This window comes from Toxotes jaculatrix, chromosome 3 (assembly GCF_017976425.1).
Source record: "Toxotes jaculatrix isolate fToxJac2 chromosome 3, fToxJac2.pri, whole genome shotgun sequence".
NCBI classification, from domain to species: domain Eukaryota; kingdom Metazoa; phylum Chordata; class Actinopteri; family Toxotidae; genus Toxotes; species Toxotes jaculatrix.
This window is the reverse complement of record NC_054396.1, coordinates 30,813,903-30,833,106: the sequence shown is the minus strand read 5'-3', so window position 1 is coordinate 30,833,106 and position 19,204 is coordinate 30,813,903. Positions and strand designations below refer to the sequence as shown.

At 49.0% G+C, this 19,204-nt stretch overlaps 2 protein-coding genes across 3 annotated transcripts in view; one reads left to right on the top strand and one right to left on the bottom strand.

The window, feature by feature from the left end:
- Positions 1–53: 53 nt before the first annotated feature.
- Positions 54–7,000, top strand: ddx27 (DEAD (Asp-Glu-Ala-Asp) box polypeptide 27). Of its 2 annotated transcripts, none has more exons than XM_041035062.1 (21): positions 54–256; positions 890–1,036; positions 1,264–1,323; positions 1,421–1,601; positions 1,775–1,827; positions 1,902–1,988; positions 2,441–2,546; positions 2,635–2,808; positions 2,887–3,037; positions 3,138–3,237; positions 3,348–3,489; positions 3,568–3,721; positions 3,808–3,889; positions 4,110–4,287; positions 4,441–4,547; positions 4,784–4,880; positions 5,880–5,974; positions 6,233–6,368; positions 6,471–6,564; positions 6,726–6,785; positions 6,863–7,000. In XM_041035062.1, the coding sequence occupies exons 1-21, from the start codon at positions 173–175 to the stop codon at positions 6,876–6,878; spliced, it is 2,304 nt and encodes a 767-aa protein (XP_040890996.1). In that variant the 5' UTR covers positions 54–172; the 3' UTR covers positions 6,879–7,000. The 2 variants fall into 2 exon arrangements, with proteins under 2 accessions (XP_040890996.1, XP_040890995.1); XM_041035061.1 differs by having other exon boundaries at positions 6,468–6,564.
- Positions 7,001–7,776: 776 nt separating this feature from the next.
- Positions 7,777–19,204, bottom strand: part of LOC121178912 (potassium voltage-gated channel subfamily KQT member 2) — a 19,973-nt gene continuing 8,545 nt past the window's right edge. Inside the window, exons 8-19 of the mRNA XM_041033405.1 lie at positions 19,105–19,200; positions 18,719–18,813; positions 18,565–18,633; positions 18,345–18,374; positions 15,174–15,253; positions 14,423–14,665; positions 12,605–12,652; positions 11,701–11,809; positions 10,455–10,586; positions 10,243–10,363; positions 9,985–10,160; positions 7,777–9,709 (exon numbers count right to left, since the gene is read on the bottom strand). Of these exons, the coding sequence (XP_040889339.1) occupies positions 9,055–9,709; positions 9,985–10,160; positions 10,243–10,363; positions 10,455–10,586; positions 11,701–11,809; positions 12,605–12,652; positions 14,423–14,665; positions 15,174–15,253; positions 18,345–18,374; positions 18,565–18,633; positions 18,719–18,813; positions 19,105–19,200 (1,854 nt within the window). The 3' untranslated portion in view covers positions 7,777–9,054. The remainder of the gene's footprint in view (positions 9,710–9,984; positions 10,161–10,242; positions 10,364–10,454; positions 10,587–11,700; positions 11,810–12,604; positions 12,653–14,422; positions 14,666–15,173; positions 15,254–18,344; positions 18,375–18,564; positions 18,634–18,718; positions 18,814–19,104; positions 19,201–19,204) is intronic.

Below are 19,204 nucleotides of genomic sequence, written 5' to 3'. Positions count from 1 at the left end.
AAAACGGTCCGTGAACCGGAAACAAACAGCACTTACTTCCTCTTTCCGTCAACACGTGTGTGTGTGAGGACAAACAGCAGAGCGGCTCCACGGAACCTTCTCAGAACCTTCTCAGAACCCGGTTTGTAGCGCGTGCACAGCCCGGTGCTCCGGTGCCGCAGCGCGGTCCGCAATGTTGGAACAACTGGGTTTGATCGGGACGATCCGGGACGAGGACCAGAGTCCGGAGGAGCCCAGCACCGAGTCCGAGCAGGAGGTGAGTCAGTGCGGACACACAGCTGGGACTTTCTCCGGTGAGTCGATCCGTCGTGGCCGCGGGAGGAGAACCAGATTCCGGCAGGAAAACAGCAGATTTACCGCCGTTTGGTCTGGAAGCTTTTGAACTGTTGGGAGTTCGTGTGAACAGAAAATCAGAGTGTGACTGATGTTTGGTTTCCTGAGCTCCAGAGTTTTTACCGTGAAGCTGCTTCTCTGAACATTAACTACAAACAGAGAGGAGCGTGTACAGAGTTTGGTTCTATAAGAAAAACACAGAGTGTTTGAGCTCTGTAAAATATGAACTTAGTATGGTTATGGTTCGGTAAAATATAAAAACACAAACTCACTGAGTTTCCTATGGAGCTCACTGCTCCATAGGAAACTAATGTACAGCGTTAAAACACAGTTCAGTCGAATAGAAACACGAACTGAGAAAATGTTTTTATTTAATGTAACTGAGATTAAAGTTAGTTCACAGTTTAAAGTGAAATGTGACACAGACGAAAACTTTTAACTGGAGATGATTGTTCTTTCCTGTGTGATCAGTTTATTCTTATCTTATTAACTCAGGAGTGTGTGTGTGTGTTTGTATGTGTGCATGTGTACACACACACGTGTGTTTGTGTTTCAGGAGGAGCCCATCATCCTGAAGAGGAAGAAGTTCAGGAGTTTCAGGTCAAAAGATTTTAACACTGACTTTGAGTTTGGAGAGCGAGACGGTCTGAGTCAGGACCAGGACTGGGTTCCAGCTGACGTCATGAAACAGCTCAAGAACAAGGTAGAACCTGCAGAGAGAGAAAGTTCTCACACAAAGAAAAGTTCCAACAAAGTTTCAGTAAAAACCGAGTCATGAATCAAACCCAGGTTTAGTCTGATTTCACTTCACAGGATTAATCAGGAATCTGCTGCTGCTGTTTCACTTCTTTAATGTTTTCCTTCTTGTTCTCTGGCATTGGTTCTGTGATGTTCTCCACTGGTTGTATATGAACAGCGTTCTGTTTGCAGAGAACTGTGACGACTCTGGACCAGAAAATAGAGAAAATCAGGAAGAAGAGGAAAGCTGAGGTGAGTCCTCCGGCCAGGTTCTGCTTCCTGTGTGTCAGGCTCTACTTCCTGTTTGGCCACGTTCTGTCTCTACCTGCATGTGTGTTTTGATCTGCAGGAGAAATCACCTCAGACTGATGAGGCTGAAGTTTCTGCAGGAAAGAACCAGGAGGAGGAGGAGGAGGAGGATGTGAAGCCTGAGGAAGCAGCAGAAGCAGGTGGAGGTGATGAAGATGAGGAGGAGGATGACGACGAAGATGAGTTTGACTCGAGTGATGAAGAGATTCTGACCAAATCAGGTGAGTTCGGGGGAGGCTTTTATTTTGAAGTTTGACAGATGTTTACTTCCTCTGATTGGTCAGATGTTTCAGTGATCACTGCTCCTCTGAGATTCTTCCAAAAATCAAAGTTAAAAATGAAACTGAAGTTTTCAGTGTTTTATTTTTGTTGTTGACTTCCTGCTTCCTGTCAGACGTCCTGAGAGAGAAACAACGAGGGAGGAGGAGGAAGGCAGCAGAGGAGGAGGTGAGGATGAGGAGCTGATGATGCCGCGGGTCGATGCACCTGGTTACCATGGTAACAGCAGTGTTTGTGTTCAGGCTGCGGAGTCGTTCTATGAAGACGCGTCTCAGTATGACGATCAGCTGACCTTTGATGACATGAACCTGTCCAGGCCCATCCTGAAGGTGAGACCTCTGCCTCTTAAATCAGTGGAAAAATGACTGGAGTTCTGCTTAAAGAACCTCAGACGAGTTCTTCAGAGTCCTCAGGACTCACCTGGACACCTGAGAGCTCGGCTCCTCAGGTGTCCAGGACCAGCAGCTGCAGATGTGAAGATACGAGCGCAGTTGGCTGTCACTCGTAGACCTCAGGTGTTCTCGTATCAGGTGCTCTGATGATTTGCCTTATGACCAATCGTGGTGCAGGCAGTCCAGATGCAGCGTCCCCTCCAGGATCCGGATCCTCTAAACAGGTGAAGCGTTCAGAGTCTCCGCCAGCAGAGCAGTGGACTCCTCCACCACAGGGGGGTGGATGAGCAGTGGACAGGGGGGTGGATGAGCAGTGGACAGGGGGCTGGGCCGAGGGGGCCTGGTTCTGTTGGAGCCGGGTTGTGTGACTTCCTGTTGTGTCCCCGCAGGCCATCACAGCTCTGGGCTTCAAGCAGCCGACGCCCATCCAGAAGGCCTGCGTCCCCGTGGGCCTGCTGGGCAGAGACCTGTGCGCTTGTGCTGCTACTGGGACAGGTAACCAGTTATACTGGGACAGGTTTATCATACTGGGACCAGATGAGTTTATTCCAAAGACTCCTCTCCTCTCCTCTCCTCTCCTCAGGGAAGACCGCAGCCTTCATGCTGCCGGTGCTGGAGCGTTTGGTTTATAAACCCAGGACGACCCAGGTGACCCGGGTCTTGGTTTTGGTTCCTACCAGGGAGTTGGGGATCCAGGTCCACTCTGTGGCCCGTCAGCTCGCCCAGTTCACCTCCATCACCACCTGTCTGGCTGTTGGTACGACTGCTTCCTGACTGACTCTCACTCAGACTCTGGACTCTGGCGTTCAGATAACCTGTGTCTGTCTGTCTTCAGGTGGGTTGGACCTGAAGTCTCAGGAGGCAGCTTTGAGGGCGGGGCCAGACGTCCTGATCGCTACGCCTGGCCGTCTGATCGATCACCTCCACAACACGCCGAGCTTTGAGCTCGCTCACATTGAAATCCTGATCCTGGACGAGGCTGACAGGTGAACACTGACACCTGCAGGCGAGGACACGTCACAGGTTCTAATCTGCCGACACGGAGACGAAAGCTCACCTGTGTGGTTCTGTGTGTCTGTCTCTCAGGATGTTGGACGAGTACTTCGAGGAACAGATGAAGGAGATCATCAGGCTGTGTTCCTACAACCGACAGACCATGTTGTTCTCCGCCACCATGACAGACGAGGTACACGCCCATACCTGTGTCATGTGACCTGTGTCTCCAGCTGTGTGAGTGTGTCATGTGACCTGTGTCTCCAGCTGTGTGAGTGTGTGTCATGTGACCTGTGTCTGCAGGTGAAGGACCTGGCAGCAGTTTCGCTGAAGCAGCCAATCAGGATCTTCGTTAACAGCAACACCGACGTGGCTCCGTTCCTGCGACAAGAGTTTGTCAGAATCCGACCAAGCAGGGAGGGAGACAGAGAGGCCATCGTGGCAGGTGGGTGCTGATCAGGTTTACCTGTGGTTACGCTGCGGTTCTGCTGCAGCCGCTTTCTGACCATTCTGTGTTTGCTAGCTCTGCTGACTCGGACGTTCCAGGATCACGTGATGTTGTTCACTCAGACGAGGAAACAGGCGCACAGACTGCACATCCTGCTGGGTCTGATGGGACTGAAGGTCGGAGAACTGCACGGAGAACTGAGCCAGAACCAGCGACTGGAGAACCTCAGGTACACACACAGAACCAGAATCAGAGGTGGAACCTCCACAAGCTTTGATGGATGTATTTACCCTTTTTGTTCTCCGTGTTCTCCAGACGTTTTAAAGATGAGCAGATCGACATCTTGGTGGCGACGGATGTAGCAGCCAGAGGTTTGGACATCGACGGAGTGAAAACGGTGAGAGATGCTGAGTCAGCATCAGTTTCCTGTGGGTTCTCTGAGGGTTCTCTAAGGTTACTGTGGAGTTCTGTACGTTCTGTAGTAGAGTTACTGTGAAGTAACAAACGTTTGAAATGAGCTGCTTCATCAGGACGAAGATACATTTGAACTCAGCATGTTTCCTGAAGACGTGTCTTTCTCTCTCATGCGCGTCTGTCTCCACCCGTCTGTCTCTCAGGTTATAAACTTCACCATGCCGTCCACGATCAAACATTACGTCCACCGCGTCGGCCGGACGGCGAGAGCCGGACGCTCGGGACGTTCGGTGTCTCTGGTCGGAGAGTCTGAGAGGAAGATCCTGAAGGACGTGGTGAAGTCTGCTAAGAAAGGCGTGAAGGCTCGAGTCCTGCCACCAGGTACGCACATCTGAGAGACGGCAGCCTGTCCAAGAAGACAGAGTCCGTGGCGTCAGATAACGAGAGTGAACTGATCAACTGGTGACTGAGAAAAGAAAAAGACATCACCTGACGGGTTCCCTCTCTCCCTCTCTGTGTATGTCTCTCGCCCAGAGGTCGTCCTGAAGTTCAGAGATCTGATCACGAAACTGGAGAAAGATGTTGAAGCTGTGATGAAGCTGGAAAGAGAAGAGAGAGAGCTGGCTGCGTCTGAGGCCAAGGTACGCCAGCACGCACCGGCACGCGCCTGCACGCGCCGGCATGCGCCTGCCACAATAGTGAAGGATTGTGGGTACTGTAGTTTCTGATTCTGTGGAGACAACGAAGGAGTTTCTGAGTGTTTTTCGTGATTCATAGAAAAAACATGAACATGAAAATATGATTTTATGTTTTTAAAGGTTGTTTCTACTTTCCTCATGTAATTTTTTATTTTCACTGTGTGTGTGTGTGTGTATAGCTGAGTGTGGCTCAGAAGCGTCTCGATAGCTCCGCCTCTTCCTCTCAGTCACAGAGAGTTTGGTTTCAGACTCAGCAGGAGAGGAAACAGAGTCGCAGTGAGTCACACACACTGACCTGTCACACACACACTGACCTGTCACACACACACACACTGACCTGTCACACACACCTGACCTGTCACACACACACTGACCTGTCACACACACACACACTGACCTGTCACACACACCTGACCTGTCACACACACACTGACCTGTCACTCACACACTGACCTGTCACACACACACTGACCTGTCACACACACACACACTGACCTGTCACACACACCTGACCTGTCACACACACACTGACCTGTCACACACACACTGACCTGTCACACACACCTGACCTGTCACACACACACTGACCTGTCACTCACACACTGACCTGTCACACACACCTGACCTGTCACACACACACGACCTGTCACACACACACTGACCTGTCACACACACACTGACCTGTCACTCACACACTGACCTGTCACACACACCTGACCTGTCACACACACCTGACCTGTCACACACACCTGACCTGTCACACACACACTGACCTGTCACTCACACACTGACCTGTCACACACACACTGACCTGTCACACACACCTGACCTGTCACACACACCTGACCTGTCACACACACACGACCTGTCACACACACACTGACCTGTCACACACACACTGACCTGTCACACACACACACACTGACCTGTCTCACACACACACACTGACCTGTCACACACACACTGACCTGTCTCACACACACACACTGACCTGTCACACACACACTGACCTGTCACACACACACTGACCTGTCACACACACACCTGTCACACACACACCTGACCTGTCACACACTGACCTGTCACACACACACTGACCTGTCACACACACACCTGACCTGTCACACACTGACCTGTCACACACACACCTGTCACACACACACACTGACCTGTCACACACTGACCTGTCACACACACACTGACCTGTGACCTCACACTGACCTGTGACTTCACACGGTTACCTGCAGTAACACTGCTCTTCCTCCTCCTCGTCAGTGTCGAAGGCTCTGCAGGAGTTTGATCTCGCACTCAGAGGAAAGAAGAAGAGGGAGAAGTTCCTGAGGGACGGCAGGAAGAAGAAGGAGCTGACGGTAAAAACACAACAGACACGAACAAACCAAGCAGAGAAGCGGCGTCGCCACCTCCGCTCGCTGCTCCCTGAACATCGGAGAGGCAGGGTTAGGGTTACGGGTGGAGGCAGCAGGTGTCCATAGCAACATGCAGTAAACCTTTACCTGAACGCAGCTCAGGGCCGTGACGGTCTGATGCTGTGAATGTCAGAGTGAGAGCTCTGTGTTCCATCGTCTCCAACGGGACAGTGTCTTTATCTCCGTCTTTGTGTCTGGCAGTCTGAGGAGCGCGCTCAGTTCGAGATCTTGAAGGCTCAAATGTTTGCTGAGCGGGCGGCAAAGAGAGAGAGACGACCAAAGAGAGCGAGAGCGATGCCTGAGGACGAGCTGCCAACGAAAAGCCAGAAACACGACGGTATGGAAACACGTCTGCAACACACAGAAGGAAACACGCTTCATAAAACATGTGATTACACGTCACTGTCCTTCTGAACTAAACTGTCTGTCTCCACAGCAGCCAATCAGAAAGCAGGAAAAGGAGGCAGGAAGTCGGTGTTTGACAAAGAGCTGACCAACACCAACAGCAAGGCTCTGAAACACTACAGAGCAGGGTGAGACTGTCTGTTAGCATACCTGTCTGTACACCTGTCTCACCTGTCTGCGCACCTGTCTGCGCACCTGTCTGCACACCTGTCTGTACACCTGTCTGTACACCTGTCTGTACACCTGTCTGACTGTCTGTGCACCTGTTTGACTGTCTGTCTCTTTACAGGCCATCCTTTGCTGACAGGAAGCGGCTTGGTTTGGACAGGAAGCGTCCTGGCGGCTCCAGGTGAGTTTCGCCTTCTGTGTCCGTCACTCAGTGAAAACAGAGCTGAGGTTGTTGCTGACACCTGTTCCCTCCATCAGGTTCAGGAAGAAGTGACAGCCAAGATGGCCGCCCAGAGCCGCAGTCTTCTCCTTGGTGACTTTTCCACGTTGTGTCTTTGTGTTCACTGTGTAAAGTTTTTCCATTTTTGCTCATTAAAGAACTTTATTTAAAACCTGGAGTGACAATTTCCGAGTGTTAAAGTACTAAAACACCTGAAAGGAAATCGTGGTTAGTCCAGACAGGTGTGTTTACAGGTGTGAACTTTTCCTCCCATTGAAGCTGAGACGAGCTTCGTTACTGCAGCAGCTTTAAGTCGTGCTTCTGTCTCAGAAACAGAACGTGGCCCAAAGGACGTGTCTCCAGGTTCAGACGAGTCCAAGTTTTCAGCTGTGGATCAATTTCAGTACAAATCAGCGGACGAGGAATCAAATCACGAATTAAAGCAGAATTAATCCAAACAGGTTGTGACCGCAGACAGAGACGTGTGAGTGTCCTCATTATACTGAGAACAGCGTCCCTCAAAGACAAGATCAGTGACCAGGTACAGTGACCTGGACCTTAACGCTGGGACAGGTGTGGAACCAGATTCTGTCAAACCTGTGGTCGACTGCTCACCTGATGCCGACATATTGCGAAGGCGACTTCACAGTTTGAGATTAGTTTTTGAATAATAATAATCATCATCATCATAAAATCTGTCATAAAAACAGCAGGTCCCTTGTACCTCAGGAGGACCATCCCTGTCCCCGTCCCGGTCCCCATTCCGTCCCGTCCCCAGCCGCCTCGGTGTTCGTATCATAAACACCACAGGTGAAGCTTTGCCTTCATCACCTCACAGCTGACACCAAAGTTCTGCTGTCTGCTGGTTTAATGTTCTCCCTGAGGGTCTGCTGAGAGACGGGTCAGTGGACAGATGGACGCATCCAGGACACATCAGGTTTGTTGTGTTTTTTTATTCATATTGACACAAACAGGAGACGTTCTGCAGAAAGACGTTTGTGTTTCAGTCTCAGGTGAAGAAACTGAACGTTTGGTCCAAATGTTTCTCTCAGAACTCGTTTAAAGTCTGAACTTTTCCATCAGTGACGATAAAAACACTGAAACGTTCAGCATCAGTTTGTTTGAACAGGTTTAAACGTTCCGCTCGACAGAAGGCGACTGAAAAAACTTTGTCAGGAAGCAAACGTCTCCATGGAAACGGTGAATGAAGTGTGTCTACATTCAGACTAACTGGCAGCAGGTTAGTCAATAATTAGTCACTTTCATGAACCAATCAAAAGAGACCTGGTTGATCAGCTGATCATTTACTGTCAGTTTACTGATGACGTGTCCATGTGTACAGGTGGGGGCGGGACTTCGCACATTTTATCCTCAACATTCCTGCTGATGTTGTTTCACGAAATCTTTTTATTAATTAATAAATATTCATCATAAAAGGATTAACAGTTGGATTATTACATCATTTATATGAGCTAATGTTTCTATGACATCATGAATGTGTAAAAAAGCTGTGTCATGGTTTCGTGGGAGGAGTCAGACTTTTTTAACTGACCATTAACCAAACCCCTACGTCAACCAGAGACCGGCCAATCACAGCGGAGCGGCTGTCAGGTGATGAATGTTTGGAAGGTTCTGGAGTAAGTCTGGGATTACACAGTGTTTGTAACGTGAGCTGGGACCTGTTAGCGTTAGCCTCAGTCTGTTAGCATGATATCACATGTGCAGCCGTCACAGACGACAGGGTATCAGCTGGAAACATTATTAAAAATCGCCTGAAGATCAAATAAACCAGTGAGGAGTTTATTCAGAGTTCAGACTAATATGTAATCTAATTTTCTAACCTGCCGCCTGAACACTGGATCCCAGAGTTTAACCTGCAGGGACCATGTGTCTGAGCTCTGGACAGGAAATGGACAACAGCTGTGTTGTCATGGTGACGTGTTTTCTTGATGCTTTACGTCAGGTGTTTTAAAATACAATGAATAAATGGAAAAGTAAGCTGCTGATCGTAAAGACCACAGGTGACACAAGCAACCAATCACGTGCGAGCGTGTCCGAGCAGTGAACCAATCAGTGACAGTGAGAACAAACATTTGCTGTACATGATAAAACATACAAATAAAAACAGGTGATATCTTCACGATGCTTCACTCAGAACTTCCAGCTGATGTTTTACGTCTTTCACCGTCCACAGTTTCATACATTTCATGGGTTCTGCTCTGGTTTACCTTTACTTGGTTCCGGTCCAGGCCCGGTCCGAGTGCGGCGAGGGGGCGCAGAGCTCTGAGTCGGAGTCCGACTCGCCCTCAGCGATGTAGGGCCGGACAGTAGCGCAGCGGGCGGTGCCACCTCCTCCTCTGTGGTCTCCCAGGTTGGTGGAGGAGTAGAAACCGTTGTTGAGGAAGTCCAGGTTCTCTCTGGACTGGGAAATGGAGAAGCCGCTGAAGGAGCGCTCCAGCTCCTCGTGGTCCACCGACGGGATAGAGATGGAGGTGTCACTGTCCAGCTTCACCTCCTCCCCTCCTTCTCCTCCTCCTCCTCCTCCTCCCCCAGTCCCATTGGCCCCATCTCCTCCCCTCTCTGGTCTCTCTCCCCCCCCTCGCTCTCCGGTGCTGTGGCGGTTTGATCGGTTCCCCCCGTGCCGCTCTCCGGCCGGAGGAGGCGGGAGTCGAACCAGTGACCCGTCTTCCACTGGACTTGGACTGTTGCCATGGCTACGCTGAGGAGGGGGCGGGGCCTGCTGGTGGAGCTGGGAGCTGATTGGCTGCCAAGAAGTGGAGGGGGGGCAGGTGGGGGCATTATAGTTTCTGTGTCCAGTGGAGCTGCTGGAGCGAACCATCTTCGTCACGAAACGAGTCTTCTCCATATGGTCGCCGGGCAACACCCTGAACAACATGTTAACACATTAACAACATGTAAACAGTGTGTTAAAAACATAAACATTAGATCAACACCCTGCTCAGTGACAACAATTTATAAACAGGTTCTGATGTGCGCCTGATCCTGGCGTGCTACCAGCCGCAGTCTGACACTTGTCCTGGTCTGATTCTTGTTCTGGTACATTACTAGCTACAGAGATTCTGTTGTGTTACTGGCCCTGCTCTGATATCGATACTGGTAATGGTACATTAATGGTTTCCCAGAAACAGGAGACACTGACTGCAAGATCTTGGAGATGGACTGGCTCTTCTCCAGCTGATCCACCGGACTGTGGTAGGGTGGGGCCGGATCTGGCTCCTTGGATCCAAAGTAGGCATCTGTTTCAGCCTGAGGGATTCCCATTCGCTGGATGTAGATGTTAACCAGGAAGTCCAACTTTCTCTCCATGGACAGGACCTGAGAGACCGGCAGACGACCAATGAGATTCACCGAAAACCAGCAGGTTCGGCACCAGTGAATTTTCAACGCCATTGGTTACCTGCTTTTCCACCTTCCCCAGCCGTCCCATCATGCTCGGATCCTCAGGAAGCTCCTCGCTGGCTGCTTTGGGACGGTCTTTATCTGCAACTGGCGTTCCTCTGCCAACTATCTGATCCACTCTGCCAATCAGAGACGGCGAGAACAGGGTGAACCTTCACGAGACGCTGAGGGGAGCTCAGACATCCAAGGGGTCAGAGGTCAGGGTCTTACCTTGACTGAAGGTTCTTGATGCGGGCGAGCATGTCCAGGTGTCCGGCTGAATACTGTTCAATCACATCCATGACATCATAGGGACGAAGACTCTCCTTAAACTTCCTCTTAGACACCATGAAACGCATGATGCTGAGAGAGAGAGAGAGAGAGAGAGAGAGAGAGAGAGAGAGAGAGAGACAGGAAGTGAGCTGTGACCAAACCTGGGACAGGTGGGAGGACGTCTGCTGGGCTCAGGTGCTGAGGTGACTCTGGACTGTTTTTTTCTCTACTTCCTGTTTTTCCTCTGCTTCCTGTTTTTTCTCTGCTTCCTGTTTTTTTTCTACTTCCTGTTTTTTCTGTGCTTCCTGTTTTTTTCTCTGCTTCCTGCTCTGACGCAGCTTCAGCTTTAACCTTTTCTTCCTTCCGCCGTTTCTTTCATCTTTTGTTATAACTCCTCATTTTTTGTGGCTCATGATTTATTTGTGATGGTTTTTATGCAGCGGCTCTTTGCTGAACTCAGATCAGCTGTGAAACGTCTCCACCTCCTTCTGTCTCTTCACCATCAAACCTGAGAATCAAACGAAACCAGAATTTTAACTGACGAGAAGTTTTTACTGAAACACTTTTGATTTGATCAACTTTGCTTAAATTTTGTTTATTTCCCCAAAACTTCACGTTTCCATGGTGACGGGTTTGGATGAGTCTGAGCCTCAGACGTCAGCATGTGGTCAGTTAGTAAATAAAAACAGAAAACTGGTGTTTGGCAGCGACGTTAATCCAGAATCTGGTTTGATTCCAGATTCTTTACAGAACAGCTGCACTGTCAGAGAGGAACCTCTGAAGATCTGAAGCTTTAAATAACCAAGAGGAGAGGAACTGTAGGATGCCAACACCACCAGGAAGAATAACAACAACTACAACAACAACAACAATAAGAAGAGGAAGAAGAAGAAGGAGAATGTCTTACCAAACAGCACGACAGGAGTTTTAGTGGCAAACAACAGAAAACAGTGAATCAACAGAAAACAATGAAGCTAACTGAAGGACAGACTAACTGGTCTTACCCAACAGCTGATGGTGACCTTTGACCCTGGGGTGAGCACAAATAAATAAAAAAACAAACAAAAAATAATGTGAATAAAAAGCAGAATGATTCAGTGCATAATAACCAGCAAATGAAGGTGAGTAAAGCGATGAATGATGAGCAGGTAAACTCATAAAATAAAATGATTTTCTGAAAAATAAACAAACAAACAGTTCGTACCAGATGGCTCTGATGGTGACCTTTAACCCCGGGGTCAGATCCTGAGGGACGAACTCACAGTGGCAGCTCTTGTTGTCGTCGGCCATGTCTTCTCCTGGCAGGCTGGCCTCTGAAACCACATCAAGATTCAAGATCTTTATTTGCCATTTGTACACAAACACAAAGGAACTCTCCTGTTTGTCTCAAAAAACTCAAAATAAAATGTAGAAAATAGAAAAAATACACACGATAAAATTTAAAAAATGCATTCTGTTTACACAGTGATGCCTTTACTCACTGCATGTAAGTTACATGTTGCACACAGACACTTCAGATTACTGCACATGAAGCTGCATCTTTCACATGGATGGAAACAGAAAACTCAGAGTGAAGCGTTATTGTTCAGTCTGACTGTGGCAGAACAGAAGCTGCTGTTTGTTCTGCAGCGTCTCAGGTTGTACGCTGTGTGTGTGTGTTTGAAGATGGAGTGTGCTCGGTGGTTTGTGTCCTCCTTTCTGCAGCGCGTTGTGTAAATGGTGTCCATGGATGGAAGACCAGGGTTAGGGTAAGTGGCGTTCCCGTACCAGACAGAGGTGCCTGTGGTGAGGATGCTCTCCCTCTGTAGGCCTGTGTGACGGGGCGCCGGCTCACCCAGCCTTCCTGAGCTGTCGGATGAAATAAAGTCTTTTCATGGTGTTTTCTGAGCAGCTCAGGCCCAGGAACCTGTGGCTGTCCGTCCTCTGTGTCTCAGTCCCCTGATGATGAGGGGTTGCAGAGGGGGAGATTTCTTCCTGAAGTCTATAATGAGGTCGGTCTTTTCACCGTAGTGGAGGATGTTCATGACTGAGGCCCTGCACCCTGACTGGACTACAGCGGCTCGGCTCAGTGTGTGTGTGTGTGTGTGTGTCAGTGTATGTGGGCTGACCTGGGGAGTTCTTCTGTCTGAACTCTTCGTCCTGCATCTCTATCAGCACTAAAGGAGGAGACAGAGGAGACAGAGACCTTCATCAGAGAACTCATCATCTTCACTGTCAGGGCTAAGAACACCAAGAAAGAAGAGGCAAACACCTGTCAGGTACGGAGGTGTTTACAGATTTAAAGGAACAGTCCAACATTTGTTAAACCCTCAGTTTCAGTGCAGAGACACAGCAGCATTTAGCCTAGCTTAGCACAGAGACTGTGAGCAGGGGGAAACTGTGTACCAGTATAAACCAGTCAGGTCCAGTTGTCCCAGGTGATGAGAGTTGGTCTGTTTCCTCTCTTCTCCTCCTTTCCTGCTCATTTCCTTCCCTATGTCCTTTCCTTTCTTAAATCCTCTTTTGAACGACTCGTTCCAAGCTGATCGTGATTTAAAGATTTTACTCTAAAGTTGTTGTGACCATTTTTTTTCTCCGACTGTGTTTTGTGTGTCTGTTGTGTGTCTGAGCCTCGCAGCCCTCGCAGTCTTTCAGTCTGTCCTCAGGTCTGAACGGTTCAGATCAGGTCTGGTTTTGCAGGAGATCAAAATAAAAACCTTCATGTCTGGACTTGATTCAAAGTGTTTTCCCTCACGTGTTTGTGGTGTGTTTGCTGTCGGACAGACCAGGTACGGTTGTAACATGGGGAGAGTTATAACACCACCACTTCCACCAGTCAGAGATGAGACAGGAGTGATACGATCATGCTGTAGCTGTCGAGGCTGGAAACGTGTGTGAGCAGATGCTACAGAGAAAAAAATGATTTTGAGGTGAGAAAGTAAAAGTTTGGACCAAGACAAATTTAATTTAGTGTTTAAACTGTTAAACTTATACTGGATGAAACTGTTGTTTCTCAGGTTAAATGTGAAACATTTTTCCCTGCTAATGTCAAACCACTGAGCTAATACAGCTAGCTAAACAATGGCTGACGGGTGGGCTGTAACACATCTTTACAACCTTACATACAACTAACATACAACTATGGTCACTTTCTTCATTATAATAGTTTCACAGAGGGAGGCAGTGGAAGAAAAAGACTGACATAGGTGTGTCTGTTTTAAAATCTGATGAGGTCAGATCAGTCATGTCAGATCAGCTGACACGTGGGATCTGCATGTCACACTGAGCAGATACTGCAAATCACTGCAGAAGCTGAGAGACCTCGCTGACTTGACTGCTACTGTACATCCAGGAGTCGTGGTCCCAGGAAGCCTACAGGTCTGTCACTGTGGCTCCAAGGAGTTTCTGCTGTATGGCAGAATCCAGCGGCGTGTCCCTCAGTGTTGACTGTCTTTGTTTCTTCCAGCCGTCGCTCGGTTTGATTAGCCTGAAGACACTTTTCCAACTTTTATCTCCATCTTGAAGCTGATGAATTGCTGAGCTTCAGTTCAGTTTTCAGAGTTTGTAAAGTTCTTTTCACCATCAGAGTCCATCCTCCTTTCGCTGGTTTTGTTGTTGTCCATTGTTTTCTTTTCTCTCGTCTTTGTTGTTTGTCCCTGAAACGCTCTTGTTTCTGGCCTCACTCATTCCGGGTCAATGTAGAGACAACACCCAGGTTTCTGTAGAGTTTATTTAAACTGACTGGAGGAGTGTTCGATCTGTACGGCCATCTTCAAACACTCACCTGAAGTTCACTGATCCTGGACGGTGTACCACGTCGCTTCAGAGGACTGTTCATCGCGGCTGACATGGTCCGGTTGTTCTATAGTTGTTTATGCTACATCTGAGTGTATTCACATGTGACTTACAGGTGGACTGTTCTGATTTCTGGACTTCAGTTGTCTTACCTTCAGAGTTTTGGCGGGAGGCAGCTCCTCGAATCCTGAAGGCCTGACGGGTTCTGCTGCGTTCTCCGAAACTCCAACTCTTTGGAACCTTGCTGGGGCTCTCCTCGAGACTGGGCTCCATGCTGGGAGAGCGTCGCAGAGCCTGGACTCCCCCCGAGCCCGCAGGACCTCCAGGAACTCCAGGACCTACGCCAGAACCAGGACCCACACCAGGAGCAACACCAGGGCCAACTGTAGGAACCACTAAAGAAAGGAAGCAGTGAAGTAAAGACAGAGGTCGAGGATGGACACACCACAATCAAAACTACAGTTGGGTACTGGTATGTTGTCCCAGCTGCTGTTTGTCCAGTCTGCAGGTTTTCACTCAAACCAGATCCTGCAGGAGGTCCTTGCTGTAATGAGGTCCTCCTGTCTGGATAATGTGGTGCCTGCTGGTTGATGGGAACCAGCTGTTGGGTCTCAAACCAAACCAGACAAGACCGAAGGACATCCTGTCTTGATTGGGTTCAGAAGTCCCAAAATGTTGCTGACGTTATGCAGTGAACAGCAGACATGAGAAACATGAGACAGACTGTCTTCAGGTTTCTTGATCAAGGACACTTCAGTATCCAACATAGAACCTGTCAGGAAGATCAAACCTGAGACCTGACTTGATCCATTTTCCATCTGCCACATCAAAGGAAACATATTCAACAGAAATCAGATTATTTCCTGTGTCCATTCGTGTCGATATAATCTGACACAGACTTACCATGCTGAGGAGAACCTTTCCCTTTGGTTCCTGAACTCCGGGGAGACGAGAAGACCCTCTCCTTCAGACTGACCTTCTGACTGTGGACAAACAGACAGGTTTAACTAGAGTTGATGAGTTTTGGCACTAAGCTGGTTTAGGTCTGACCAATCAGATCAATTTCAGTTTGTACACGTCAATGAGTCATGAGGCATGGAGTTCCACAAGGTTCAGAGCTTGGACCAGTTCTTCTCACCTTATTTTTGCTTCCCTTAGGAAACATTATCAGGAAGCTTCCATAAACTTCCACTGTTATGCAGATGATACCCAGTTGTACTTGTCAATAAAGCCAGAGGAAACTAATCAGTTTATCAATAAACTCAGCTTCAGACCTGTTTAAGGACATAAAGACCTGGATGACCAGTAATGTTCTGCTTTTGAACTCAGATCAGACTGAAGTTACTGTAATTGGCCCCAAACACCTCAGAAACTTAGTTGCAGACGTTAGTCTTGATGATTTTGCTCAGGCCTCCAACGCCACTGTGCCGAGTTACTCTCGACCAAGACTTGTCCTCCCAAATCAAAGAAGCTTCTAGGACTGCCCTTTTTCACCTATCAGACTGAGGTGGACCTGGTCCAAACCCTAACCCTATGGCCCTGATCTCTGAGTAGAGACTGAAACAAGGAGAAGGTGGATCTACCGATTCTATCTACCGAGGGAAATTACAGCGGTTCTGCTGGTCGCTGTTTACATTCCCCCCACCGCTAACACCAGAGAGAAGAGCGAAGCACCCACTCTACCAGGCCATCAGCGAACAACAGACTGCACACCCAGACAGGTTTATCATAACAGCTGGGGACTTCAACCACGCAGATTTAAAGGTTTTTCTGCCTCAGTTACATCAACATGTTGACTTCCCAACCAGGGAAAACAACACACTGGACTTTGTCTACACAAACCACAAAGGAGCATACAAGGCCTCCCCCACCTGGGTCTCTCAGACCACATCACCATCCTGCTGAGACCTGCGTACAGACCAAAGGTGAGAGTCATCAGACCAACCCGAAGAGAGGTACGTGTGTGGCCAGAGGAGGCCTGCTCAGCACTAAAAGACTGTTTCCACACAACGGACTGGGATATTTTCAAACAGGCTGCTACAAACAATAACCACACAGACATTGAAGAATACACTGAGGCTGTCACTGCGTACATCACAAAGTGCATTGACGATGTCACCCACAGAAAAACCATTACCATCCGAACTAACCAGAAACCATGGTTGACAGGCGAGGTCCACAGGCTCCTGAGAGCTCGGGACACAGCCTTCAGGGCTGGGGACGCTGCAGGGCTAGCAACAGCCAGAGCCAACCTGTCCTGTGGAATCAAAGTAGCAAAACAAAAATACAGCAAGAAAATAACCAGCCACTTCAATAACACCAGGGACACACAAAGCCTGTGGAGAGGCATCCGAACCCTCACTGACTACAACCCCCTCCCACAAACCTGTGACAGTGACATCTCACTGCTGAACAGCCTCAACGACTTCTTTGGGCGCTTTGAGACACAGAACACCACACCAGCACAGAAATCATCACCTCCTCTGGACGAGCAGGCTGTGTCCTTATCTTCAGCCAGTGTGAGGAAGGTCCTCTCTAGGATCAACCCACGTAAGGCAGCTGGACCGGACAACATACCTGGTTGGGTCCTAAAGGACTGTGCTGAGGAGCTCAAGGATGTCTTAACTGACATTTTCAACATCTCCCTGAGCCAAGCGGTCGTCCCCAAGTGTTTCAAGGCCACCACAATAATACCGGTACCAAAGAAACCACACCCGTCCAGCCACAATGACTACCGGCCCGTAGCACTGACACCCATCATAATGAAGTGCTTCGAGCGGCTGGTGATGCAGAACATCAAATCCGTCCCCCCCCCCACCCATGACCTGTTTCAGTTTGCATACAGGACCAACAGGTCTACTGAGGATGCCATCGTAGCCGCACTCCACCCAGCCCTCACCCACCTTGACTCCAAAGACTCTTATGTGCGAATGCTGTTTCTAGATTTTAGCTCAGCATTTAATACAATCATCCCCCAGCAGCTAACACACAAATTGGGATGCCTGGGAGTCAAGACCTCTCTGTGTAACTGGGTGCTGGACTTTTTATCAGAGAGACCACAAAAGGTAAGGGCTGGCAGCAAAACCTCCAGGACCATCATGCTGAGCACAGGGGCTCCACAAGGTTGTGTACTCAGCCCGCTACTCTTCACCCTGCTGACTCACGACTGCGTACCCAGCCACAACACCAACCACATCATCAAGTTTGCGGACAACACGACCGTGGTGGGCCTCATCACCAACCAGGATGAGGCAAACTACAGGAGTGAGGTGAGCCAACTGGTCCAGTGGTGTAAGGATAATAATCTCTTCCTCAAAGTGGGAAAGACCAAAGAGATGGTTATCGACTTCAGGAGAAGGCCTTCACAGCATCCCCCACTGACCATCGACGGCGCTGCAGTGGAGAGGGTGAACAGCACCAAGTTCCTGGGGGTGCACATTTCTGAGGACTTCTCCTGGTCAATAAACACAACACAGCTGGCCAAGAAAGCTCAAAAACGCCTCTACTTCCTCCGCAAACTGAGAAGAGCCCATGTCCCACCTCCGATCATGTGCTCCTTCTACCGGGGCACCATTGAGAGCATCATCACTGGCTGCATCACTGTGTGGTACAGAGGCTGCACTGCCTCCTGCCGAAAGACACTGCAACGCATAGTGAATGCAGCCAGCAAGATCATCGGTGCCCCTCTGTTGCCCCTCACAGACATTTATAACACACGCATCACCCGCAGAGCCATCAACATTGTGGAAGACAACTCACACCCCTCACACCCCCACTTCAGCCTCCTGTGGTAACCTGGGACTTTACAGGCTGAGATGTTTTGGTTCAACACATTCAGTCTAAACTGCAGACATCAGAGGATCCAACCCACAAACTGGGACCAAGCTCCAGACTCTGAGTCAGTGGTTGGGGGCAAAGGTCAGAGGTCAGAGGTAAAGAATGAAACCTCGTCGTGGTCAGAGGTTTGGGAGGGACAGAGGTTTTTAGGGTCAGAGTAAAAGATGAGTGACCAGTGAGTCCTGGTCTAAGAAAGAGATCAGGACTCATTTCTGGGAACCAGGACTGGACACTGACCTGGGAGATGGTTCAGGCTGGACGTCTTTCCTGCAGGGACAGACAACGTGTGATTACTGCTTTAGAAGAAAAAACTTGACATGGACGCTGCAACCAAGAAAACCGCCACAGTCATTACTGCAGTAGTAAATACTGCAGTACTGCAATACTGTAGTTGCTGCTGTATTGTTGCCGTAGTTTGTGGACTGTTTATGTGACTTGTTGCGTTGACATTTCAGACCTGAATGAGAGTCCCGACTTGTTCTTGAGGTTCCTCAGTAAATCCAACTGATTGAGGGGAGGAATCAGCCTGGAAACAGAGAGTTACTCATGAAAAGGATTATTAGATTATTCATAGAACAATAACGTCTGTAGGTGGACAGGTGCAGTCTCACCTGTACATGGGAACAGATACAGTTCTCTCGTAATAATCCCAGGTTGAAGTCAGATCAGTTCGGCTCAGATTTGTGGCATAAACCCTCCACGCCGCCTGCAGACAAAGAAAGTATGATTGTTTCCATGGAAACAGCTAAAACTCAGATGCTGACGCAGCAGGAAGGAAGCTCTTGACATCACAGATTTTCAGAGTAAAGCACAGATTTTAAGAGTTTCAGGAGAACGTAAATCTGCTGCCATCACCGCCTCTCTGATCTCTCTACATCAGCTCGGATTCTTTATCGTCTCAGTTTGTGTGAAGCTGAGAGCAGACAGAGACGTTCCTGCCCCTCCTACCGTCTCACCTCTGAGCAGATGACCAATCACTGTCCGGGTGCTGGTTTACCTGGATCAGTCCAGCTGCTGGGTTTCGTCTCTTCTCAAAGTGTTTCTGTCGGTGCTGTTCCTGAACCTTCAGGGCAAAACCAGAACCCAGGATCCCCTGA

Excerpts from the sequence above, each read along its gene's own strand:
- ddx27 (XM_041035061.1), top strand. The coding sequence starts at position 173 with ATGTTGGAACAACTGGGTTTGATCGGGACGATCCGGGACGAGGACCAG. Across the intron at positions 1,324-1,420 it reads GGAAGAAGAGGAAAGCTGAG|GAGAAATCACCTCAGACTGA; the intron begins GTGAGTCCTCCG and ends TTTGATCTGCAG. Across the intron at positions 4,548-4,783 it reads TGGCTGCGTCTGAGGCCAAG|CTGAGTGTGGCTCAGAAGCG; the intron begins GTACGCCAGCAC and ends GTGTGTGTATAG.